We start from the raw sequence: 21235 nt of genomic DNA on the forward strand, positions 1-21235 counted from the left end.
TGGCCAGTCCCTGGGCTTTAATTCAGGGCCCTGTCTTTGGACACTTTTTGCTCAAGGCTAGTGCTCTGCCTCTTGAGCCACAACGCCACTTCCAGCTTTTTCTGTGTATTCGAAACTGAGGAATCGAACCCAGGGCTTTGTGCATGCTAGGTGAGCACTTTACCAGTAGGCCACACTCCAGGCCCCAAGATGTGCTTTTTTTTGGGGGGTGGGGGCAGTCTTGGGCTTAACCTCAGGGCCTGAGCACTGTCCTTAGATTTTTTTCAAGGCCAGAACTCTACCACTTGAGCCTCAGCACCACTTCTGGCTTTTTCTATGTATGTGGTGCCAAGGAATCAAACCCGGGTCTTCATGCATGCTAGGCAAGCACTCTACCACTAGGCCAAACTCCCGGCCCAAGATGTGCTATTTTTAAGTATACATTTAATGATTTTCATAAATTTCTGAGTCATGCAACTCTTCCCTACAGTCCTTTTTTTTTTTCTTTTTTTTTTCAGTTGGTCGTGGAGTTTGCACACTGGGCCTGGGCATTGTCCCTGAGCGCTTCAGCTCGAGGTTACTGCCCTACCCCTGAAGCCATAGTCCCACTTCCCATATTCTAGTGATTAATTGGAGGTAAGAGTCTCATGGTCTTTTGTGCCTGGGCTGGCTTTGAACCTCAGTCCTCAGATCTTAGCCTCTTGAGTAGCTAGGATTACTGGTGTGAGCCATCACCCCTGGCTTACAGTCCAGTTTTGTTTTTGTTTTTTTGCCAGTCCTGGGTTTGAGCTCAGGGCCTAAGCACTGTCCTTGGATTTTCTCAAGGCTACAGCTCTACCACTTGAGCCTCAGCACCACTTCCAGCTTTTATCTGTGTATGTGGTACCAAGGAATCGAACCCTAGTCTTCGTGCATGCTAGGCAAGCACTCTACACTAGGCCAAATTCCTGGCCCTGACAGCCCAGTTTTATATTGCTTTCAGTATTCCACAAATGTAAATGGTGGATGTCTTTCACAAAATCCAGTCCAGACCAGCTTTCTCCCTCCCTCCCCCTTTACACATCAGTTCCAGCTGAAGGTAAAGCAAAAGCCAGTTAACCATAGTTATTGCTGTCCACATTCCTCTCCTCTCTTAACCTATGCCTGGATTTCTTTTCCACCTTTCACTGTGAGCTGTAGCTCAGAGCTGGAAGTATTCCCAGTCTTCCAGGACCAGAGCCATGTCTAGTGTAGGGAGTTTTCCATCCATTCTCAGTCTCAGTCTGCTGAGGAAAGCCATTTCTTGCCACTACAATTCCCCACTTCTGCCTGCTGTACCAAAGCAAGACCCTTTGGGAATTCCTTTCAGTGGCATGTTGGGGTTTTCCTGTCTACAACTGCTGGGGTTTTCCCATGGTTAAACACCATGGAAGTGGAGTTCAGACTATTTCAGAACAAACAATTCTGCCTTCCCATGGAATTGGCCTTTGCCTCCTTATCCACTTGGCCAGGGAAGTGGTGGTGACCTGTGCTCCATGTTCTGTCTAAGCTTCTGGAAGGCTGCTTTCCCTTTTCTAGTGAGGAGTGTTTTAGTTATTTAGTTTTAGTTATTGCCTGTTCATTCCAAGGCCCCAGAACAGTACCTGGCCTGTAGCAGCAGGTATTAATCAGATTTATTGGATTAGAATGCTCCAGATGGGCTGTATGAAAGGGTAGGGGCATTCCCTTACCCTCCAGCAGGAAGGCCCCTTTGGGAGATGGATGCTATTTGATCCACTCAAGCTTCTTACACCTATTGATCCCTGTTTCTCTCACCCCTGGTTCCCTGGACCGACTCAGGAGCTAGTTCCGCAGAGGCCCTGTATGCCTCCCTTGCCCCTCTCTCCAGGCTCAAATGATTTTTGTTTTAAATTAGTCTTGGGCTGAGCACTGTCCTTGGGCTTTCTCGCTCTACCACTTGAGTCACAGCATCACTTCTGGCCTTTTCTGCGAACCCAGGGCTTCGTGCATGCTGGGTGAGCTCTACCACTAGGCCCGCTCCCGGCCTCCGATGGTTTTTGGTTGGACCCATAGCCCCACCCAGCCTGCTCATCTTTAATGGTGGCAGCTCCTGCTGGGCTGCCTTTTGGCAGTGGCGTTTCGCGCTCCTAACCCACTAACCTCCGGGGTCCCGTAGCCATCTTCGTGTCTGGTTGCTCTGAAGCCTGGCAGTGTGGGAAGGGAGAGGTTTCTGCATGTCTACCCCTGAGTGCGAGCCCTCCGTCCTCTTGTCATCGCTCCATGCTGGGGGGCCTTTCGGGTGCCTGGAGCCTGCCCCTGTGAGTCCACCCAGCAGCGCACCAGAAAGGAGGGGGGTCCGGGGTGGGACGACGAGGACGACGACGGGGACCAGGTGCCCGGGGCGAGCCAGAGGCTGGAGGGGGCGGAGTCCACCGGGGGCGGGGCCTCGGGCGGGGCGGAGAACGAGGTGGAGCTGAGCGGCCCTGAGGACCAGGGTGCTGAGCGGGGAGGGGCGGAGCCAAGGGGGCGGAGCTGAGGGGAGGAGGGCGGGGCCGGGCCATGTGGCCCTGAGCCGGCCAAGGAGGGCGCCTTTTGGGGGCGGGGCCCGGGAGATGTTGGGGGCGGCCTGGAGGGCGAGCTGGGGCGGGGCGGGGCTCTGGCCGGCGGGGCGGGGCTGCGGCGGGGCGGGGCTCTGGCCAGCGTGGTGGGGCGGGGCTGCGGCGGGCGGGGCTCTGGCCGGCGGGGCGGGGCGAGGCTGCGGCGGGGCGGGGCTGCGGCGGAGCGGGGCGGGGCTCTGGCCAGCGTGGTGGGGCGGGGCTGCGGCGGGGCGGGGCTCTGGCCGGCGGGGCGGGGCGGGGCTGCGGCGGAGCGGGGCGGGGCTCTGGCCGGCACGGTGGGGCGGGGCTGCGGGGCGGGGCTGCGGCCGGGCGGCCGGGCGGGCGGGCGGCCGGCGGGGTAGCGGCTCAGGTGCCGCGGCGGTTCCACGTCGCCGGCGACCCGCGGGCCGGGGCGGGTTCTGCCCGCGGCTCGCGCGAGCCCGCGCGCCTGCTCCGCGTCCGGGGCGCAGGCCCGGGCTGGGCGAGGCCATGGCGGGGCCGGGCCCGGCGGAACAGGACGAGCAGTACGATTTCCTGTTCAAGCTCGTGCTGGTGGGGGACGCGAGCGTGGGCAAGACGTGCGTGGTGCAGCGCTTCAAGACCGGCGCCTTCTCGGAGCGCCAGGGGAGCACCATCGGCGTGGACTTCACCATGAAGACGCTGGACATCCAGGGCAAGCGGGTCAAGGTGGGCCGTGGGGCCGCGGCCCCCCTCCCCCGTCCCTCCCTCTCTCCCTCCCTCCCGGGCGGCGGGGGCCGGGCGCGCCGCCCTCGGCTCCGGCTGCCCAGGCTGCCGGTCCCCCTGTTCCCCTCCCGCCGGAGCAGGCCCGGCCCGGGGTTCCGGGGCGGCAGCGGGCGCCCGCCCTCCGCAGCCCACGCCCGAAGGGGACTTTGCCCGCCTGGGAACCCGAGTCCCCGCGTCCGGGAGGGCGGGGGCAGCACCCGAGGGCCCAAAGTTTTGGTCGGAGTTTCCGGCGGCCGCGCCCCCGCCGTCGGAGGCCGGGGTTGGGGGGTGGGGGGAGGCGGGCCGGGCCGGGCGGGGGGGGGGCCTCCTCCTCCCCCTCCCCCTCCCCCCCCGGGGAAACGGCCGGATGCGGAGGTGGGGCGGCCACCGTGGCCTGCCGTGTTTGCTCCGCGTCCGCGGTGCCACCCTCCGGCTGCTCGCAGAGGCTCTCACCGACTCTTCCGATTTCACACCATCTTCAGGACTTTGTTCGTTCGTTTTGTGTTTTGCCGGTCCTGGGTCTTGAACTCAGGGCCACAGCGTCACTTCTGACTTTCCTGGCTCTGGTGCTGAGGCCTTGAGCCCTGGGCTTCGTGCTTGCTCGGCAAGCGCTCCGTCGTTCAGCCACATTCCCAGCCCAGACTTTTATTTTTTTTAATTCCAGTGCTTGGAATGGAAGCCAGGGCCTTGCAGAAGTTAGGCAGGTTAATTTAAATCTCTGACCTTTCAGGGGCTCTTAACATCACAGGCAGCACAAGGGAAAGTCTGTCTCTGTGTTCTCAAAAAGTGGAGCTAGGGACCAGGAGTGTGGCCGAGTGGTAGAGTGGCTGCCTTGGTTCAATTTCTTGGTACCACATACACAGAAACAGTCGGGCGAGGTGCTGTGGCTCAGGTGGTAGAGCGCCAGCCTTGAGAAAGGTCAAGGACAGTGCCCAGGTCCTGAGTTCAAGCTGCTTCTTGGAAACAAAATAAGTCAACAGCACTTATATGACCACTCTGCCAGTAGAGTTGATGTAACTGGGGAAGCAGAAACTTCCACTGGCAATATTTTTGTAGTTTGAGTTTCCGTGCAGTTTGGTCCTCATGGTATAGGAAAGGTGCAGGCAGGCAGCAGCTCTTGAGTTATTTAGGACCTCTCCCACAGTATTCTGTGTCTGCATGTGTGCTCCATGGTGTTCTCAGCAGTCACATTGAAAGTGCAGTGTGCAAGCAGGGCACAGAGAGCAGGGATGCCCTGATGGAGAGCTGCTGGCCTGCATCTGGAGTGAATGTGCGGTGCCTCTGGGCTGGCTGCAGTCAGAAGGACGGCTGAGAAGGAATGTGCCCCTGTTTGCCTGTGGCCTCGTGGAGTCCAGGATGGACTGTGGACCCAAGCGTGGATTATGCAGTCAGTACTGGGGAGCTCATTATTTCTTTTCTTTATGGTTGCTCCCCGATTGCTTCCTTTGGAGGCCGAAGAGCGAGTAGAGTTATGAAACTTCAAAGCTACAGTGGTTATCCTTGCTGAAAGCCTGTGTTCTGTTGCTAGAGGACACTATTGTTATTTTAAATCGTATTTTTATCTTTAAGCAGTTTTTTTTTGTTTTTGTTTTTTGGCCAGTCCTGGGCTTGGGCTCAGGGCCTGAGCACTCTCCTTGGACTTTCTCAAGGCTAGAGCTCTACCACATGAGCCACAGCACCACTTTTGGCTTTTTTCTTTGTATGTGGTACCGAGGAATCGAACCCTGATCTTCGTGCATGCTAGGCAAGCACTCTACCACTAGGCCAAACTCCCGCCCTTTAAGCAGTTTTAATAGTGGTACAGAAGCATTACCATCCAGCAAGTCAGTTTACCTATAAATACATGCATATTGATGGTGATGATGATTGTTTTATTTATTTCTGTATTTATGGATAGAGCTTATATGGTAGGCTCCGGGTTTGACCTGGGCCTAGCACATGTCAGGATCAGACACATGAGCTCTATCACTAAGACACACCTCCAGCTCTGATGCTGGATTTCATAAGAGTTTGAGGAATCTAGGGAATTGATCATTGGAATATTGGGCTCTCCTGAGGTGAATATTCATTGAGGTGAGTTGGGAAGGCTAAAAAAGCTGAAGCCTAGAAAGATTTAACTAGTTTCCTGGCCTGTCTAAGCACTACCACTTTTTTTGTTGGTGGTGGTGGTGTTGGTTGTGGGACTTAACTCTGGGCCTGGGTGCTGTCCCTGAGCTCTTCAGCTCAAAGCTACCACCCTACCCCTTTAGTCACAGCACCACTTCCATTTTTCTGGTGGTTAATTGGAGATAAGAGTCTCACGGACTTTAGTGCCGGGGCTGGCTTGAACTGTAGCCCTCAGATCTCAACCTTCTGAGTATCTAGGATTACAGGCGTGAGACACTGTGCTGGGCTTGTTTTTGGTTTTTGTTTTGTTTCGTTTTTGCCAGTTCTGGGGCTTGAACTCAGCAGACCTGAGCACTGTCCTTGGGCTTTCCTCAAGGCTAGGACTCTATCACTTGAGCCACAGTACCACTTCTGGCTTTTTCTATGTATGTGGTACCAAGGAATCGAACCTGGCTCTTCGTGCATGCTAGGCAAACACTCTACCACTAAGTCAGACTCCTGGCCTCTCATTTCGTGTTATAAGTAAAACCAAATGTTTGTAATGTAAATTAGTATTTGGATTTATTTATTTATTTGCCAGTCCTGGGGACTGAACTCAGGGCCTGAGCACTAGGCCAAACTCCTGGCCCATGGGGTTTATATTTGATTATTGCTGTTGTTACCACTTTCCTCTCTAGAAGGCACATAAAATGTCTTAGCCTGTCCTTCCATGCCTTTATTTCTCTGATCACACTGTCCCCCAGGAACTTTCAGCTGGTTCTCAAGCCTTAAACCCTTGTGAATGCTGCTGCACTCTTTTTTTTTTTTTTTTTTTTTTTTAATCTGGGACAGCAAAAAGGCTTGTTATATAAAATCACTTTTGCAAATCACCAGGCACACAAGCCTGCAGGAACCAGGGTCAGCCTTGCTAGAATCTTACTTGTTACTCAGCTATCAAGCTTGCTGTCCATTTGTTGAGGTGCTCCCAGATCTGTTCTTTTTTAAATTTTATTTTATTTTATTGTAAGGGTAATATCAGAGGGGTTTACAGTTATTTAAAGTAATGAGTATATTTCTTGTTGAACAGGGTTACTCTCCCTTTTTTTTCCCTCACTTTCTCTCTCCTTAATTCCTCTTCCTCCCAATTTTTGTTATTCCCATTCCTGTCCCCAAATCAGATAAATATGTACAAGACACAGGGTACAAAAATAAGAAAACAGTGACAATAGGGAATAAACCAAAGGAGAAAGAAAAAAAGAAAGAAAGAAAGAAGGAAGGAACGAACTTCACACAGTTCAATCACTCTGGAAAGCAGGATGGAGAGTATTCAAAAGTCTAAACATAGGGCCTGGAGCGGGGCCTAGTGGTAGAGTGCTTGCCTAGCATGCATGAAGACCCAGGTTAGATTCCTCAGTACCACATATATAGAAAAAGCCAAAAATGGTGCTGTGGCTCAAGTGGTAGAGTGGTAGCCTTGAGAAAGCCCAAGGACCGTGCTTAGGTCCTGAGTCTAAGCCCTAGGACTGGCAAAAAAAAAAAAAAAAAAAGAAGTCTAAACATAGAACTCCCCTATGATCCAGCAATTCCACTCCTGGGTATGTAGCCAAATGATCACAAAAACAAGGCCACATTAAAGCTACCAGCACAGCTATGTTCATTGCAGCATAATTTTACCATAGCTAAGATATGGAACAGATGTGTGCCCTTCAGTAGATGAGTAGATGAAGAAAACGTGGTATATACACACACAATGATATTCCGTGCTTCATCAGAAATAATGATATCGCCCCACTAGTAAGGAAATGGAAAGACTTGAAAAAATCATATTATATGAAATAAGTCAGGCCTAAAGAAACATAGGCTCTGTGGTTTCCCTCATTTGTAATGCTTAGTATATGTTTAGGATAGTCCTAGCAGAGACTCACATTATGACCATATAAAATGATGCTAATTGAAATGAATTCAAAGATGTGGAAATAAGAGAGTTTGTTAATTTTTATTTTCTAATGTATTGTGTGAAGATCTGCTCTACATAGAGGTAAAAGTTATGCCCTTGGCGCTATATGGATGTCATCTTTGTATTTGTAGCTGCTTCTGGTACTACCAAAAGAAGGGGCAGGGTGGGATAAAAGGGTGTGTGTGTGTGTGTGATGGGACAGGACTTGAACTCTGGGCCTGGGCTTTGTCCCTGAGCTCTTCCACATAAGGCTACTGCCCTACCCTGGAGCCACAGCCCCACTTCCCATTTTCTAGTGATTAATTGAAAATAAGAGTCTCACAGGGTTCAGTGCCCAGGTAGGCTTTGAACTGATCCTCAGATCTCAGCCTCCTGCGTAGCTAGGATTACAGACGTGAGCCACCACACCAGGCAGGAAAGGGAGATTTTTATGTGACACGACATACCTCAGTGCTTTAAGTCTCATACTATGTGTTTCAGAGCTGGGTAAATGAGGGTCAAGGGACCTGCCTCAGGATCTGCCTGAAGCCTCTGCTTGCTAGAGGGTGGATAAGAAGGCCTCCCCTACCTGGAGTCCCTAGAGAGCTGGGGGCTTGCATGGCTCAGTGGTAGAGTACTTACCTAGCTCCGAGTTTCATCTCTAGTACTGAGGGAAAAATGAAAATAAAAAGTTTTACCCTGAGTTTGTAAGCCACCAAACGATGACAGGTTTTCAGCTTTTGGGTGGCCTGGTCTGCTGGACCCACATGTCCACCCTTCTCCCCTGCCAGATCAGAGATTCATTCTGCGGGCTGTTCCTTCTGAAAGAAGCCAGCAAAACTCTTTCCATATGTCAGTACCTCTTCAGCCCATGCCCAGCAGGAGGCTTCCAGGGGACACTGCTGGACACTTGTTAAATAAAGACCTCAAGCCCCTTACTTTGGCCAAGCTGGGTTATCTAATGGAAGTAGCCTTGTACTTCAAAGCCCTAAGGAAGGACTCTGCCTTTCACCTGCTGCCACCAGCCCAGCCTGGCCACCACCACAATGCTAGAGGGGCCTTAGCGTGACTGTGATCCAGTGTACCTATAGGGAAGAAACCGGATGTGCAGCCAGCACCACCTCCGACACCCTGGAGATGGCTGTGACATGCAGCTGCAGGCCGTTCTTCATGGTTAGCATCCATGGCTTCGAGCCCAGTGTCGAGGAAAAATGGGCCCTTGGAAGACCCAGTTCAGATACATCCATTACAGCCTTCCCTCCTTCTTCCCAGGTTCCCTTAGAGCCTCCCTCCACCTTCCCAGATAACCTTAGGTTTCTGAGACAGGCTGACCCCTACCCTCCACATCCACCTTTCTTCTTCATAACTGTTGTGCTAGACTTTCTTCCTCCCTCCTTCCCTCAGAGTAGCTAGGATTACAGATATGAGCCATCGGCACCTCCCCTCACTCCTTTTCTCCCTCTCACCCCCTCTGTCTATCTCTGTCTGCCTGTGTCTGTCTGTCTGTCTGTCTCTCTCTCATATATATATGCTTTTTACTGGTTATTTCGGAGATTGAATTGTATAGGCATGTGTTCCTGGGCCTGCGTACATCTATGACCTTCTGTATTTCCTTTTTCTTGTTTGTACTAGTACCGGGACTTGAACTCAGGGCTTCACACTTTGCCTTGGTTTCTTCACTGATGGCTGGCATTATACCAATGGAGCCACAACTCCATTTCCAGCATTTTGCTGGGCTGTTGAAGATGAGACACTTTCAGATTTGTCTTTCTGGCTGGTTTTGAACCAGAATTCTCAGATATCAGCCTTCTTAGTAGCTAGGATTATAGGTATGAGCCACTGGTACCCAGCTTCTGATTGCCTTCTTTTTTTTCCCCCCATATACTTTTTATTGCAATTAATAGAAGGATTACATTATATTCATAAAAGGTACATTATTGCACATACATTGATACTCTTTCTCGTGTCATGGTCCCCGTTTCCCTCCCCCACTCCATTGCCTTCTAAGTGCTCCAAAAGTTTATTCCTGTGGCTGCTTGTCTCTGCAGACCAGTGTAACTGCTCTTATAGGCATGCGTGGTCTGTAGGACCGTCTCCCCGTTCATGTGAATTCACCCAAGATTCCCGCTTTCTCCAGCTGCAGATCTGGGACACAGCTGGCCAGGAGCGATTTCGAACCATCACCCAGAGCTACTACCGAAGTGCCAATGGGGCCATCCTGGCCTATGACATCACCAAGAGGAGTTCCTTCCTGTCTGTGCCTCACTGGATTGAGGATGTGAGGCGATACGCAGGCTCCAACATTGTGCAGCTGCTGATCGGTGAGCTGGGAGCCCCTGGTGCTAGGAGAGGCCTTGTCTCTGCCTCTCTCGTTTTCAGCTTCAGATTCGACATGCGTTTGTAGATCCTGCTCCCACGAATCACTTTAAAGTGGATGAAGCCTGGCATCGTGGCTCATGCCTGTATTCGTAGCTGCTCAGAAGGCTGAGTTCTGAGGATAGTGGTTCAAAGCCAACCCGGACACTAAAATTAGGAGACTCCAATTAACCACTAGAAAACTGCAAATGCAACTGTGGGTACGGTGGCAGCCTTGAGCTGAAGAGCTCAGGAACAGCACCCAGGCCCAGAGTTCAAGTCCCACAACACCCCCCACACACAAATAATAAAATAAATTAATTAATTGAAAATAATAAAATGAGATTAAAAATTGGAATTAGAGTACAGAAGGAGAGCTAAAATTTGCTTTGTAGCCCGTGTTTTACTTAGTTTACTTTCTTTTATTAATAAAACAATACCACAGACTTTGTTATAAAGAAAAGAGGTAAGGATCAGAAGTGGCAGAGTGCTCGCCTAGCATTCACGAAGCCCTGGGTTCAATTCCTAGGTACCACGTAGACAGAAAAAGCTGGAGGTGGTGCTGAGGCTCAAGTGGTAGAGTTACGGCCTTGGGAAAGCGGAACGGTGCCCCGGCCTGACTTCAACCTCAGGACTGGCAACAAAAAAAAGAGAAGAGGTTCATTGTGGCTTATTGTCCCGGAAGTCCAAGGCCACAGACTGTCTCTAATGATTGCCTTTTTGCTGGCAGATCTCAGGAAGCACATGGCAGGACACAGAAAGTACGTCGGTGTGCTCCTCTCTCTGCTTCATCTTGTAAAGCCAGCACATTCAGTCATGGGTTCTGTCCTGAAGACCTCTCACCCGTTTCACCTTCCCACTGCACAGCACAGTGGCAGCTCGCTAGAGTGCACTGCAGGCCAGACCCTTGCACAGGGTTTGTGTTAGTATTCAGGATTAATGTGGGATTTAGTCTTCTTAAGATTCAGAGAAGTGGAGCAGTTTACACAAGCTTACCCAGCCTGCCATCACAGAGACGGGAGTTGAGTTCTCAGCAGAGTACAACCCAGTGACTTTCGCTGTCCACGGACCCTGTGAATGCTTACTCACTTGTGGGTCTCTGGGTCATTGAAAAGACTTGTTAGAGTACAAATGTCGGGAGGGTAGGGCCGTAGATGTGTGTTTTTGATTCTTGGGCTTTAAAAAAATTTTTTTAGCAGTGTTGGGGTTTGAACTAGAGTCTCATTCTTGCCATATAATCACTCCACACTTGAGCCACACCTCTGTCCCTTGTCGCTTTAGATATTTTTCAAGTAGATCCTTGCTTTTTGCCTAGACTGGCCTGGAGCATGCTTTTCCTATTTATGCTACCAGTGTTCCGGGCTTTCCTTCCATAGGGTGTGGAGGTGCATTCCAGACCCAGCTCCCTGGCTTTCTCAAGGCTAACGCTCATACCACTGGAGCCACAGCACCATTTCTAGCCTTTTTCTATATATGTGGTACCGAGGAATTGAACCCGGGTCTTCATGTATGCTAGGCAAGCACTCTACCACAGGCTAAACTCCAGGCCCTGTATAGGACTTTTTTAGAAAACAGTCTACTATAGTGCATTTTACATAGTGCAAAGAGGAGAGTAGTGTTATAGGTCCACAGGGCCTGAACCTGTGCTTTTGGTAACTGGCATGAGTTCATCTTAGTCATTCCTTTCCTTTATATTACTCTAGGACTAATCTCAGACAGCGATTTCCTCTGTAACAAGTACAGCACGAATCTATAAAACACATGTATTTGAGCCTGGCGCAATGGCTCACGCTTATCTCCAATTAACCTCTAGAAAACGGGAAGTGAGGCTTGGCTCAAGGTAGCCTTGAGTTGAAGAGCTCAGGGACAATGCCCAGGCCAAGTTCAAGCCCCATGACACCCCCACACACAAAAAAACCCCACAGATATTTTAAATTATATACCAATAGTATTTTCACATCTAAAAAATACTAACAATGGGGTCAGGAGTGTGGCCTAGTGGCAGAGTGCTTGCCTAGCATGCATGAAGTCCTGTGTTGATTCTTTGGTACCATATACACAGAAAAAGCTGGAAGTGATACTGTGGTTCAAGCGGTAGAGCACTAGCCTTAAGCTGAAGAACTCAGGGCCCAAGACTGGCAAAAAATAAATTAAAAATTACAATAGATAGATAGACATATTCTTTCTCCTGTTTATAATTGCTTGAGTCTTTTGTTTAAGCATTGGCAACATAGGATTTCTTTGTAATTTCCACATTTGTGGACTGCCTACTGCTCTCCACACTATCACTTAAGCCCTAGCCTGCTCTCCTGTGCTGAGCATGACACGACCACCTGGGAACCCAAGACCCTGTGATGAAACTGCCCATGTGGTGAGGACAGAGGCTGGAGCTCCAGCTCTACAGTGCCGTATGCTTCTCACCAACCATCAGGACTTCTTCTCAGAGGAGGCAGAGAGGCAGGGAACAATGCCTGGCATGCATCCTGAGCACTGCAAATAAAATTTAAAACAAGGGCTGGGAGTGTGGCCTAGTGGTGGAGTGCTTGCCTAGCGTGCATGAAGACCTGGGTTCAATTCCTCAGTACCACATACATAGAAAAAAGCCGGAAGTGGTGCTGAGGTTCAAGTGGTAGAGCTCTAGCCTTGAGAAAGTCCAAGGACAGCGCTCAGGCCCTGAGCTCAAGCCCAGCACTGGCAAAAAAAAAAAAAAAAAAAAAAAAAAAATGAAACTAGTCATTTAAAAAGGCAAAACAAGAGATTGAAGAATACTATAAGATATTTAAAGCAGAAAGGCAGCGGGGTATTATGGTATGCTCTCATAGTCCCACCTATTCAGAAGTCTGTGGTAGGGTGCTCTTGAGTCTGGGAGTTTGTGGCTGGTCTGGGCAGCCAAATGATAATCCATTTTTGTTAAAATGAAGAGACTATTTTAAGAAAGATGAGTTATAGCCAGGTGTGGTGGCTCACGCCTGTCATCCTAGCGACTCAGGAGGCTGAGATCTGTGGATTGTGGTTTAAAGCCAGCCTGGGCACTAAAGATCAATTATCTACTAGAAAACTGGAAGTGACACTGTGGCTCCTAGAGCGGTAGCCTTGAGCTGAAGTGCTCAGGGACAGCGCCCAGCCCAGAGTCCTAGCCCAACTGCCAAAAAAAAAGGTTTATTATATTTAGGAATGCTGAGCTCTCAGGAAGGTTCTGCAGGCCTCTCCCCATGACACGTAGACCACAGAGGAGAGGCTCTGTTGAACCCAGGGTGGGTCTGCATGGGGTGCTCACTCTGCTCCACAGGGTTATTCTCAGGGTGGCTCTTCCAGGTGGCTCCCAGGCTACCCCTACACCTGACTTTTCTCTACAGGAAACAAGTTGGACCTTGCTGAGCTCCGGGAGGTCCCGCTGGCCGAGGCACAGAGCCTAGCAGAACACTACGACATCTTGTGTGCCATTGAGACCTCCGCCAAGGACTCCAGCAACGTGGAGGAAGCCTTCATGAGGGTGGCCACTGAGCTCATCATGAGGCACGGAGGCCCCATGTTCAGTGAGAGGGGTGCCGACCACATCCAGCTGGACAGCAAGGACATTGGGGAGAGCTGGGGCTGTGGGTGCTGACCAGGGCACCGGGCAAGCAGGCCAGGGGCCGAGCCACTTCCTCTCTGGCCTGTGGAGCCTAGCCTTCCCGGTCCCCAGCTGTTCAACAGCTGCTGTGTCAGCGCTCGCCTGTGCACCCTGGCGTGGGTGCTTGGTGGGAAGGGAGACACAGAGCATCCCTTACCAGGACCTGTGGGCCCAGGGGAGCCGTGGCCCATCCTGCCAGTCAGGTTGGGGTCTCTCCCCGATCGTCACATTCCAGGACTGCGGTGAGAGAGGGGCCCAAGCCTCTGTCCTTCACTTGCTAGCTTTGGCCATTGCTGACCTTGACTGTTGCAGCTGTTCTCCAGGGGTCTTACCGATCATTCCATCTGGAACACCAGGAGACTGGTGCCGGAGCCCTGCCCAGGGACACCCGAGCTGTCCAGGCCCAGCAGCTGCCTTCTTTCACTGCCAGCTTGAGCTCACGTCCACTGCCTGGGCCTGGCTCACTGCCTTATCAAGACCTCCTGGGTTCTTCTGGTGTTCCATGTAGCTTCTCATTTTTACCTGCACAAGTGTGGGGTCATGGCCTATGGCCTGGTAGGACTGTCTGCTATCTTGGTTTCAGTTGGGTTGAAAAACCAGCTAGTTTCAGCAGTTTCTCTGAAGTTAGAAGTTTTGGGGTTAAGATGAAGTGAATGCTTAAGGTAAAAAGAAGATTGGGGCTGTGGCTAATGGTTAACATTCACAGGACTGGGTTCAGTCCTTAGCACCAGAACAAAACAAAAAAACAAAAGCAAAAAGAAGTGCCTGTGTTGTGTCTCTGAGGCTGAGGTCTGAAGGGAACCACCAGGGCCCCTCTTTACCTTATGCACAGAAATCCTTTCTGGCGTGGTCAGGAGCACCTGGTTCTCCACTGGTCTGAATTTTTTTTTTTTGCCAGTCCTGGGGCTTGAACTCAGGGCCTGAGCACTGTCCTTGGGCTTTTTCCCCAAGGCTAGAGCTCTACCACTTGAGCCATAGCACTACTTTCGGCTTTTCTATGTATGTGTTACCAAGGAATTGAACTCGGGTCTTGGTGCGTGCTAGGCAAGCATTTCACCACTAAGCCAAACTCCCAGCCCTGGTGTGAGTTTCTTAGGCAAAAATGCTGTGGCTGGTGGTCTTTGGTGTGTGCTGAAACAGCTTCAGTCTATACTGGGTACTGAGGTTAGAGAACAGAAGGCAGAGTCTCTGAGGAAGCCGTGCTGTCCTCTGGGGAGAGACGCAGAGGTCACAGCGATGGGCCAAGGGGAATGGGGCTGAGGAGCTGATCTTCCCAGATCAGGCCCCGGGTCTCTGTCTTTCCATTCTGTTCAGTGTGGGCAATCTACAGGTGAGCCCACATCCATCAGGCTCCCCCTTTTCCCCCAACCTGGCCAGGAGGGCCAGGCTCCGCCTAGTCCTAGACCAGGACTACGCCCTCCCCAGACTGTCCTTGTGACCACATCAGACACTTTGGTCTGTAACAGCTCCCTCTGCTAAGAAGGTTGAGCCTGGTCCTGGAGAGAGGGCTCTGAGGAGTGGCCTGTGTAGGGATGAGCCTGTGTACAGGTGCAAGCTGCCTGGCTCACATGGCCAGTGAAGCTGAGTGGAAACCAAGGCCTCACTCACTGCTTTCTTGGCTTTTTTTTTTTTTTTTTGCCAATCCTGGGCTTGAACTCAGGGCCTGAGCACTGCCCTTGGACTTTCTCAAGGCTAGAGCTCTACCACTTGAGCCTCAGCACCACTTCCGGCTTTTTTCTATGTATGTGGTACCGAGGAATCGAACCCGGGTCTTCGTGCATGCTAGGCAAGCACTCTACCACTAGGCCACCCTGGGCCCTGTTCACTGCTTTTATTCTCAGTCTGCTGATGGGGAGCAGGTGCTCCCCTCAGCCCCAGCCAGGGCCCAGTCCCCTGTGCCATCTGGGCCCCTCGGGGACTGAGCTCCAGGAACACCTCCCCAGCCCTTTGCTGCAGCACTGGCTGGTGCTTCTGGAGTAGGACTGTCAGCTGGCTTCCAGCCTCAGCGCCAGGCTGGTCAGGAAAGGGCATTAACACCACCCTTGCCGTTCTGTGGGTGGCAGGCAGGTCTCCTGGTGTCTGAGGCTGGGGGGGGAACCACGGAGGGCTCTGGGCAGGTGGGGAGAAACCTCATTGGTGGGTTCCGGGGTAAGTCCAGCACTGGACCACAGGAAGCAGCCATACCCATCGCTGCATGCCACCCACTGCAGCCCCAGCCCTGAGTGGCTTCTGTGATAGGGCTCACCTGTCGCCTTGGGCCCTTCTCCTCCACCACTGGAGGTTACCTTTGGGTACCGTTGTTCTCCCCTCCATGGCTGGAGGCCTGAGGCCTGGAAGAGGGCTACTTGTTCTAATTGGGAGCCCTCTTCACTAGTGTGTGTGTGTGTGTGTGTGTGTGTGTGTGTGTGTGTGGACTTGAACTCAGGGTCTGGGTGCTGTCCCTGAGCTTTTCCCTCAAGGCTGGCCCAGCTTCACTTCTGGATTGGTGGTTCATTGGAGATCAGAGTCTGACGGACTTGCCCGCTCAGGCTGGCTCAGAGCCTCTTGACTAGCTGGGATGGCAGCTGTGACCCGCCAGCACCCAGCACTCGTGGTTCTTGGTTCACATGGCAAGGCCCATTTTACTTTCTCCTTTTTGCTCAATGCCAAGGTACTAGAACGTGGGTTAAGTGACTCCCTGCTCCCCCGTGGTCTAAGGAGAGGAGCAGCCACATTCCAGGTGCTGTGATTCCTGCTTGCTGGCCTTGCACCTCAGTGTACACAGTCACAACACCTCGCTGCCTGCCAGGTGGCAGGTCTGAAGTTCATACTGGATTCACAGCCCCAGGGAGGTGGTGTACACTCAGCCTGCGTGTCTACACTGCCTTCCAAGCCCAGACCCTGACATCAGCACCCCTACCCCCTGCTTACCACCCCTGACCTTTCATTCAGGGTCTTGGAACCCATGAATGGTCTGCAGGGCACATTTTGGAGAATGGTCTCTCCAACCTCAGGCCTGCGCCGTCCCGAGTCCGGCTGAAGCCAGTTTCTTACAGAGAAGCTGCTGTCTCCCACTATGACATACATGCCAGGGTCTAGCCCTACTCTACCCCATAGGAGGGGTCTTGATCGCTTGCCCTTGGGCCTCTGTCAAGGGGGACGTGGCGTCAGTGAGAGAAAATGAAGAGGTGCTTGAGACAGAGCAGACTGGCCTCTCCTTCCTGTGGCAGGCTTGGCAGGCTCTCAGCAGCTCAGGGTCCCTGGGGCAGGAGGACACTTTCATCTCCCTTTGTTTAAAATAACCCAGCAGAGAGAGGCTGGGGTGACACTGGAGGCGGGGGCTGTGCAGGAGGGAGGTGGGATCAGGAGAAGATGAGAGCTGTCTGGCCTGGGAAGCAAAGGAGTGAAATGAGGGTCAGGCAGGGTTCCTGACTCCTGTAGTGCAGGTGCCAGGATGGAGGTTTTATGCCTCCCAAGGAGGGATATTTTTTCCCAGGGACAGAGGCCCCGGCGTGATTCACATTGAATTCAGTTGCTCTCTTCTTAGGAGTGCTGCAGGGCTGGGCCAATCCAGCCAGACCCTGGAGGGCCTGGCTTAGGGGTTGGAGCTCCGCCAACCTGAGGATGCCATTTGCATTTGGAAATTTTCATGTTATGTATTTATGAATATATGTCTATATCAAGTCTTTTTAAGACATGGAAGGTTGCCTTTTAGAGACTTTGGAGAGCCAGAGTATATCCATTCCTCAGCCATTAAACATTTCTGCCCAAGACTGATCTTACTTTCTTATTGGAGCAGGCCTCCCCCTCCCCAGCACAGGGTCCTCCCTATTCTCCAGGCCTGGGGACGACTGGAGGTGATGCTTCCCCACCACTCGGCTCAGTGCCCACCTGGCACTGCTGAGACTTCCTCAGCTGGATGCCTAAGAGCAAGAAGCACCTACAGCCTAGAAGCGAGAGGGGGCGCTGATGGTCCAGGCACTGCTGCTCACGCCGAGGATGGCAGCTTGAAGGCAACCTGGGCAGGAAAGTGTGCGACACGTCCAGTTAAACAGACAACCAAGTAGTGCCATGGCTCAGAGTGGTAGAGCACTAACCTGGAGCAGAAGGGTTCAGGAAGGACCCAGGCCCTGAATCCAAGCCGGGGGGGGGGGGGCTGTGAGACCATGGGATACCTAGGACAAGTCCCCACCCTCGAGGAGTCCCGTGTGCTGGAGCCTGTCAGCAGGGAGGACGTAGAGCTGTCATTCAGTCTAGTTGAGAGCCCCTGCGCTGTTCCTAGCAGAGAGCAGTGCCACACAAGGAGCGGTGTCTGAGTCGGTCCCTGTGTGCCAGTCACCATCCTGGTAATCTGGCTCACTCTGTCAGTCCTGGCCGAGGCAGACCAGCCGCCTCAGTCCCAGGCTGGCCCTGACTGGTGTCGACCATGTTGGACCCAGTATCCACCAGTGTGGATCTCACTGGCCAGTCCTGTGTCCCAGGAGGGCTTCCTAGACTGAAGGCTGGAGCCTTTTGCTTTCCAGAGGGCTGCAGGAAGAAGGAGTGCCTGACAGAATGATGTCCAGCCTTCCTGTCTGGGCAGGGAAGAAGCACCAAAGTCCATTGTGCTCCTTGGAAGACAAGCTCCTAGCAAGTGTCCTCCTGGGCCGGGCCACCTCAGGGTCCTCCACAGGCTTGGACATGGGTCAGTTTGTCCCTCGGGCTGGGTGGGGCGGGGGAGGTGCTGTAGGAGGCTGATGTCTGGGGCGGCAGGTAGGGAGGTGGTCTGGGAGAGGAGGGAGGTCTCTGGGAGGCTGGGGCAGGGCCAGGGGTGAGGGTGTTGAAGACGGTGGGGAGCCGTTGACTGAGAAGAGCGGCAGGGGCGTGGCTGGGGACACAGGAGGCTGATGGTGGTGGTGGTGGCTCTGCAGAGGCGAGGCCACGGAGGCAGAGAGCCTGTTTAGGCCATCACACAGGCTGGAGGGCTTGTCCTCCCCTGCTCTCTGCTCTGCACAACAGATGCCGAATGCTGCTCCCTTACCCTCAGCCTCACCAGCCTTCTCAATAGCCAGAAATAAATTGTTTACAAATTATTCAGTGTGCTTGCTTTCCACGGCTGTGTAAAAGAAAAATATTGGCCAGGAGCGTGGCCCAGTGGTAGAGTGCTTGCCTAGTATTCACGAGGTCCTGGGTTCGATTCCTCAGTACCACATACATAGAAAAAAGCCAGAAGTGGTGCCATGGCTCAAGTGATAGAGCTCCAGCCTTGAGAAAGTCCAAGGACAGTGCTCAGGCCCTGAGCGCAAGCCTCCAGATTGGCTCAAAAAACATAAAAATACGAGAGGTAATCATCTTACTGAGGAAAGTCCTGTTTTGACCTACACTTCAATGCTGGGTGGGTCCACTTGCTTTAGAGCGCACGGTAGCTCTGACCCCATGACAGACAGAGCAGCCTGCAAGAAGCCTAACACTGCTCTGAGCCCTCTGGCCGTCGAGGGGAGCCCCTGCAGGAGGCCTGCCAGGCTCTCCTCACAGCTTCTGGGGCCTCTGGTCAGCCACGGGGAACAATTTTGACAGTGGCACCAAAATCTCTTGGAGGGAGAGAACTGTGTCACCTATCGTTTGGGATAGGAGGGGACCTGAGTTTGGTGGCAGCTGGCATCAGAGCTTGGAGGAGAGTTGGTTTCTGTGAGACGGGAAGGATTTTTTTTGTACTGATGAACAGTGAGGAGGGAGAAGTTTCGCACCATGGCCAGGATGGAATGGCCTACAGAAAAGTGATGTGCCTTTCAAGGTACTTTTTCATGGAGGTGCCCCCCACCCCAGGACCTTCAGCACCGCTCAGGCTGCCCTGGCAGCGAGCACTCTAAAGAACTGAAGACTTGGCCTGGCGGTTGCGCGCAAGGAGACCACAGAGGCTGTGAGAGCCAGGATCCCAGGACCCGGAGATGGTGGGAAATGGGAGAAAGAAAATGAAAACAAAATCAACTCACTTTTCAAGGAGCCAGACTCAGTCCTGAGGCACAAGTAATGTTTCTGTTCCCATACAAAGCCGCCTCATATTGGGCTGAGCGGGGCTTTGGGCCTAGTCTTCTGGCACGGGTCACTTGGGCGCTGGGGTCACAGGCTCTCTAGAAGTACACAGCAGGCCAGCCAGGAGCGCCAGACCCAGCACAGCCACCGCCACCAGTGCCATGTCCCACCAGAACCTCGGGTAGCCCCAGGATGGCGGCAGCTGCCAGCCACAGCTGCCCAGCTCATAGCCTGTCAGCTGGCCCAGCGGGCGGTGGGCAGTGAGGTCTGGGCTGGCGCAGTGGATGTGCATGAGGGCCTCGGGCATGTGGTCCTCCAGCCAGAGACGCAAATAGGTGAGGCTGCAGTCGCAGTGCCAGGGGTTCTGTGTGGCATCCAGGTGCCACAACTGGGGCAGGTGGTCAAAGGCCCCCGGGGAAACCGAGCGCAGGCTGTTGTTGGCCAGCAGGAGTTGGCGAGTGTGGGCTGGCAAGGCAGGCAGGGCTGTAAGCCCCTGTCCCTCGCAGTTGACCCTCAGCCCCATCGTTTCCAAGGCCTGGCAGGTGCAGGGTGCAGGACAGGTCCAGGCCACGTGCACCAGCACCCAGAGCAGGAACAGGAGCCTCCAGGCAGGCATCGGGCAGGTGGGCTGCGGGGAGAGTGATGGGAAGAGGGCCTGGCAGCCTGTGCCTCCCCAGAGCCAGGCTCCTGAGCTGCAGGAGGGGTCACCTCTCGCTCAGGCCTCCACACTCTCCTCTGCGAAATGGGGTGGCAGCTGAGAAGGCAAGGGGGCTGTGCAGTGAAGAGCTCTCTGCGGTGGGCAGGGAAGGCTCTTTCTGGTCCCTAAAGACCCTGCTCGGGTGGGGCACCGTGGAAGCCTAAGAGATTCCTACCCTGCTCCTGGCCCTGAGAGACTGCAAAGTGAGTTTTAGCTGCACCCAGTCCCATGCTCGAGCTGGGCCCGTGCGAGGGTCCAACCCTGCACAGATGGCCTGCATCGAGCATCAGTTCTCCACAGCTCAGCTACATGAAGTGCCCCAGAGCATGGCATGCAGAAAACTGCAGTGGGGGTCCAGGGCGGGGACCCCCAAAGGACCTGTCTGGAAAGCCACTGATCTAGTCTAATGCTTGGAGTTGGGAAATGCAGGTTGGGGCGGGGGCGCAGGAGGAGAGTAGCTTGCTCAGGGTTACCCGTGTCATAAAGCTATGCCAGGAGCCAGCCCAGCATTCTGTGCCTGGTGGCCTTCCCTCGCGCCTGGGTGTGGGCGCAGTCTCCTTGCCAGCACCCTTCAGAGCAGAGTTGAGAAGTCACTGAGCCAAGCAATCCATCTTGGTTCAGCCAAGGAGGCAGTGCTATCTTAGAACTCCGCCCCTCTCATTTTCTAGTAAGGACACAGAGGGATAATAGTGCGGCCCTGTCCCCCCTTCCAGCCCTGCTGCAGAATGGAAGGCCACATAATAAGGCTGGCACTTACCTGCAGGGTTTGGGCTGGGATCCCCTTCGCTGTGGTCTGTGCCTCCCTGGCTGAGGCTGTGGGGCAGCTCATCAGTGAGGGGGTGCTGCTAAGGGCGGGAGGGAGGAAGGAAGTGATAGCCCCGCTTATCTCCAAAGACCTCCTCCCTGCGGCCTATCTCCATGCACAGGGCTGAGGGCCCAGAAGCACAGTTCCTCTTGGGCCACAGCTCAACTTTATTTTTGTGTGTGTGTCTGTGTGGTCAAGTGGAGACAAGAGTCTCACAGCTTTCCTGCTTGAGTTGGCCTCAAACTGTGATCTTCAGATCCCCTTCAGCCCTCTGAGGAGCATTGCATGGGCCACTGGTGCCAGCGGAAATGTTAAACTGATCTGTGCTGTCAGATGTGGCCACTTACATTTACTTGAATTGAAACTAAAACTTCAGTTCTGAAATCACCTTAGCCGCGTTCCAGGTGCTTAGTAGCCACGCATGACTCCTGGCTGTGATATTAGCGTGCGCAGAGAGCTTTTTCACCATTTCAGA

At 53.1% G+C, this 21235-nt stretch overlaps 2 protein-coding genes across 4 annotated transcripts; one reads left to right on the forward strand and one right to left on the reverse strand.

Moving 5' to 3' along the window:
* Positions 1-2901: 2901 nt before the first annotated feature.
* On the forward strand, positions 2902-13838 carry Rab43 (RAB43, member RAS oncogene family). Of its 2 annotated transcripts, none has more exons than XM_090323931.1 (3): positions 2902-3242; positions 9437-9620; positions 13011-13838. In XM_090323931.1, exons 1-3 carry the CDS (start codon positions 3045-3047, stop codon positions 13259-13261), a joined length of 633 nt encoding a protein of 210 aa, XP_090180057.1. In that variant the 5' UTR covers positions 2902-3044; the 3' UTR covers positions 13262-13838. The 2 variants fall into 2 exon arrangements, with proteins under 2 accessions (XP_090180057.1, XP_090180058.1); XM_090323932.1 differs by having other exon boundaries at positions 9443-9620.
* A 5403-nt stretch (positions 13839-19241) lies between these two features.
* On the reverse strand, positions 19242-20873 carry Gp9 (glycoprotein IX platelet). 2 transcript variants are annotated; one of them, XM_090323809.1, is made up of 2 exons: positions 20713-20873; positions 19242-19886 (listed from the first exon to the last, which is right to left on the reverse strand). In XM_090323809.1, exons 1-2 carry the CDS (start codon positions 20782-20784, stop codon positions 19329-19331), a joined length of 630 nt encoding a protein of 209 aa, XP_090179935.1. In that variant the 5' UTR covers positions 20785-20873; the 3' UTR covers positions 19242-19328. The 2 variants fall into 2 exon arrangements, with proteins under 2 accessions (XP_090179935.1, XP_090179936.1); XM_090323810.1 differs by having other exon boundaries at positions 19242-20619; positions 20713-20784.
* Positions 20874-21235: the final 362 nt, after the last annotated feature.

Source organism: Megascapheus bottae, chromosome 33, assembly GCF_031878675.1.
Source record: "Megascapheus bottae isolate mThoBot1 chromosome 33, mThoBot2.hap1, whole genome shotgun sequence".
NCBI lineage: Eukaryota > Metazoa > Chordata > Mammalia > Rodentia > Geomyidae > Megascapheus > Megascapheus bottae.